This window comes from Gaeumannomyces tritici (genome assembly GCF_000145635.1).
Source record: "Gaeumannomyces tritici R3-111a-1 unplaced genomic scaffold supercont2.300, whole genome shotgun sequence".
In the NCBI taxonomy this organism is placed as follows: domain Eukaryota; kingdom Fungi; phylum Ascomycota; class Sordariomycetes; order Magnaporthales; family Magnaporthaceae; genus Gaeumannomyces; species Gaeumannomyces tritici.
Window position 1 is genome coordinate 1 of NW_008804844.1, and position 1,882 is coordinate 1,882.

A 1,882-nucleotide genomic window follows, 5' to 3' on the forward strand; every position below is an offset into this window, starting at 1 on the left:
TTTCTGACGGCGAGGTCGAGGTCGATCAAGAAAGAAGACCAGGAGTGATCGTTGTCATCTTCGTTGTCATCCTCGTTAATTATCAGATTGTTGACCGAAATGTCCCGATGAAGGAAGCCAGCCTTGAGCAAGGACTCGTGTCCCTGGATGCAACCCTCCAGCGCGGCAAGGAGAGCCGACCGAGAGCTTGCCTTGTAGATGGGCTTTCCATAGTCACGAAGGATGACACGTCGGTGCATCCGGTTCGATAGTGCGTCGCCGCTAGCCTTCGTTGGGGATGCCGAACAAGATCGCTTGCTGGGGGGAGGGCGGCGCCAATCTGGCTGGATGATCGCTTCTTGCCAGCAGTGCTGCTGCTGCTGCGGCCTCTCTGCGAAGGCCCAGACGCGATTGCACTCGGCGGCGGCATCGAGCGCTCCGGCCTGTAGTTGGTAGCTGTTGTGATAGCCAGTCCTCGGCGAACGTTGCTTCGAATATCGTCATCTGTGCCGTGTATTTGAACCGTCTCGTGGTGGTAGTACCGGGCCACGTTAACCACGCTCTTATCAGTTGCTTCTTGGAGCAGGTCCCCTTCTTCGTCGCGCTCCGTATACTGCCACGAATCCTTAATTACGAATTGTGTCTGTGGGTCTCCTTCCCGATATGCTTTCCAGCAAGTGGTCGCGCGGCCGGCGATGCAAGGTGCACGCGCCATCAGCTCGTCGATAACGAAACGCTCTGTCCGGCCGTCCCGCTCGATCACAATAAACCGCTGGCCCTCTGCCTTGACGACTGTGGGGTCGAAGCCGAGCTCCTCCTCGCTCATCCACAGAAACCCGAAAATCGTAGATACAAACTGCAGCCCATCTTCGTTAATGTCGAACTTGTCGGACGCAATTCCGCCCAGCCGGTCAAACTCCCACAACCTCATAAAAGGCCCGCAAAGAATAAATCCCAAAACGAAGCGGCGGGTATCTTGCGCCGCGAACACTTCTCTTGCATACCTCCCCACATCAAGCCACGCCTTTAAGGCTATGTCTGCAGAGCGGTTGCTCTTTAGCTCTCCAGGCACGAAAATCTGCGACCAGCGGCATTTCGAATCTTTTCCGGCCTCGGGGTCGTCCACCAAGCCGACGTCCAGCTTCCGCTCTCCCGTTAAACCCTGGATCGGCGTATTAGGCTGTGCCAGTGGTCTTCGTCGACGTGTTGGGGTCGGCCTGTAGTTTTCCGCAAATGCGTCCAGCTTTAGGATTATGTTGTCGAGCCAGTTTAGCACTTCCTTCTCTTGTGCCCCTGCTGGCCATCCGCTCCACCCTTCGCCGCCGAAAAGTGGATTGCTGCCTTCCATGCACTTCTCCAAAACGGCCTTGGACGCTGCATGTAAACCTGCCACGCGCCCAAAAAAGACTTCGCGGAAGCCAGGAAGCCCAACATAGAGAGGACCAAGCTCCAACCTAAGGACCCTGTCCACATCTTGGCGGTATTCCGAGGAGTTGGCAAAACTGCCCGTGTTGTGTAGCCATGGGGTTTGCTGGAAGGAAGATGGCACTAGGCGGGGAGGCGGGGTGGACTCGGCGACGGCGCGGTAGACTTGATCCCAGATCAGGGCATCGTTTGGATCACCGGCGAGGGCCGCACGCAGCAGGGGCTTGATACGGTCGAGGTCGAAGTCGTCGGAAGCAACGACCAAGTTGAGTCTTGCAATGTCAGCGAGGACATTTTTGCCTGTGCCGCCGGAGCGAAGCAAACGAGAGGCGGGAAGGATCTGTAGCGCCGAGAGGAGGGCGATGACAATGGTTTGGAAATCTGCGTCATGGTTAGAAGGGCATACTAAAGCGAAGCCGGGCGGTCTTCCCTGCCTTCTTGGTCAAGTTGACCCAACGCGTCAGGAGTGCGCGGCACC

General features: G+C 57.1%; 1 protein-coding gene across 1 annotated transcript; it reads right to left on the reverse strand.

The window, feature by feature from the left end:
• Positions 1–34: 34 nt before the first annotated feature.
• Positions 35–1,882, reverse strand: GGTG_14360 (hypothetical protein). Its single transcript, XM_009232287.1, has 2 exons — positions 1,839–1,882; positions 35–1,785 (listed from the first exon to the last, which is right to left on the reverse strand). The coding sequence occupies exon 2, from the start codon at positions 1,325–1,327 to the stop codon at positions 83–85; it is 1,245 nt and encodes a 414-aa protein (XP_009230551.1). The 5' UTR covers positions 1,328–1,785; positions 1,839–1,882; the 3' UTR covers positions 35–82.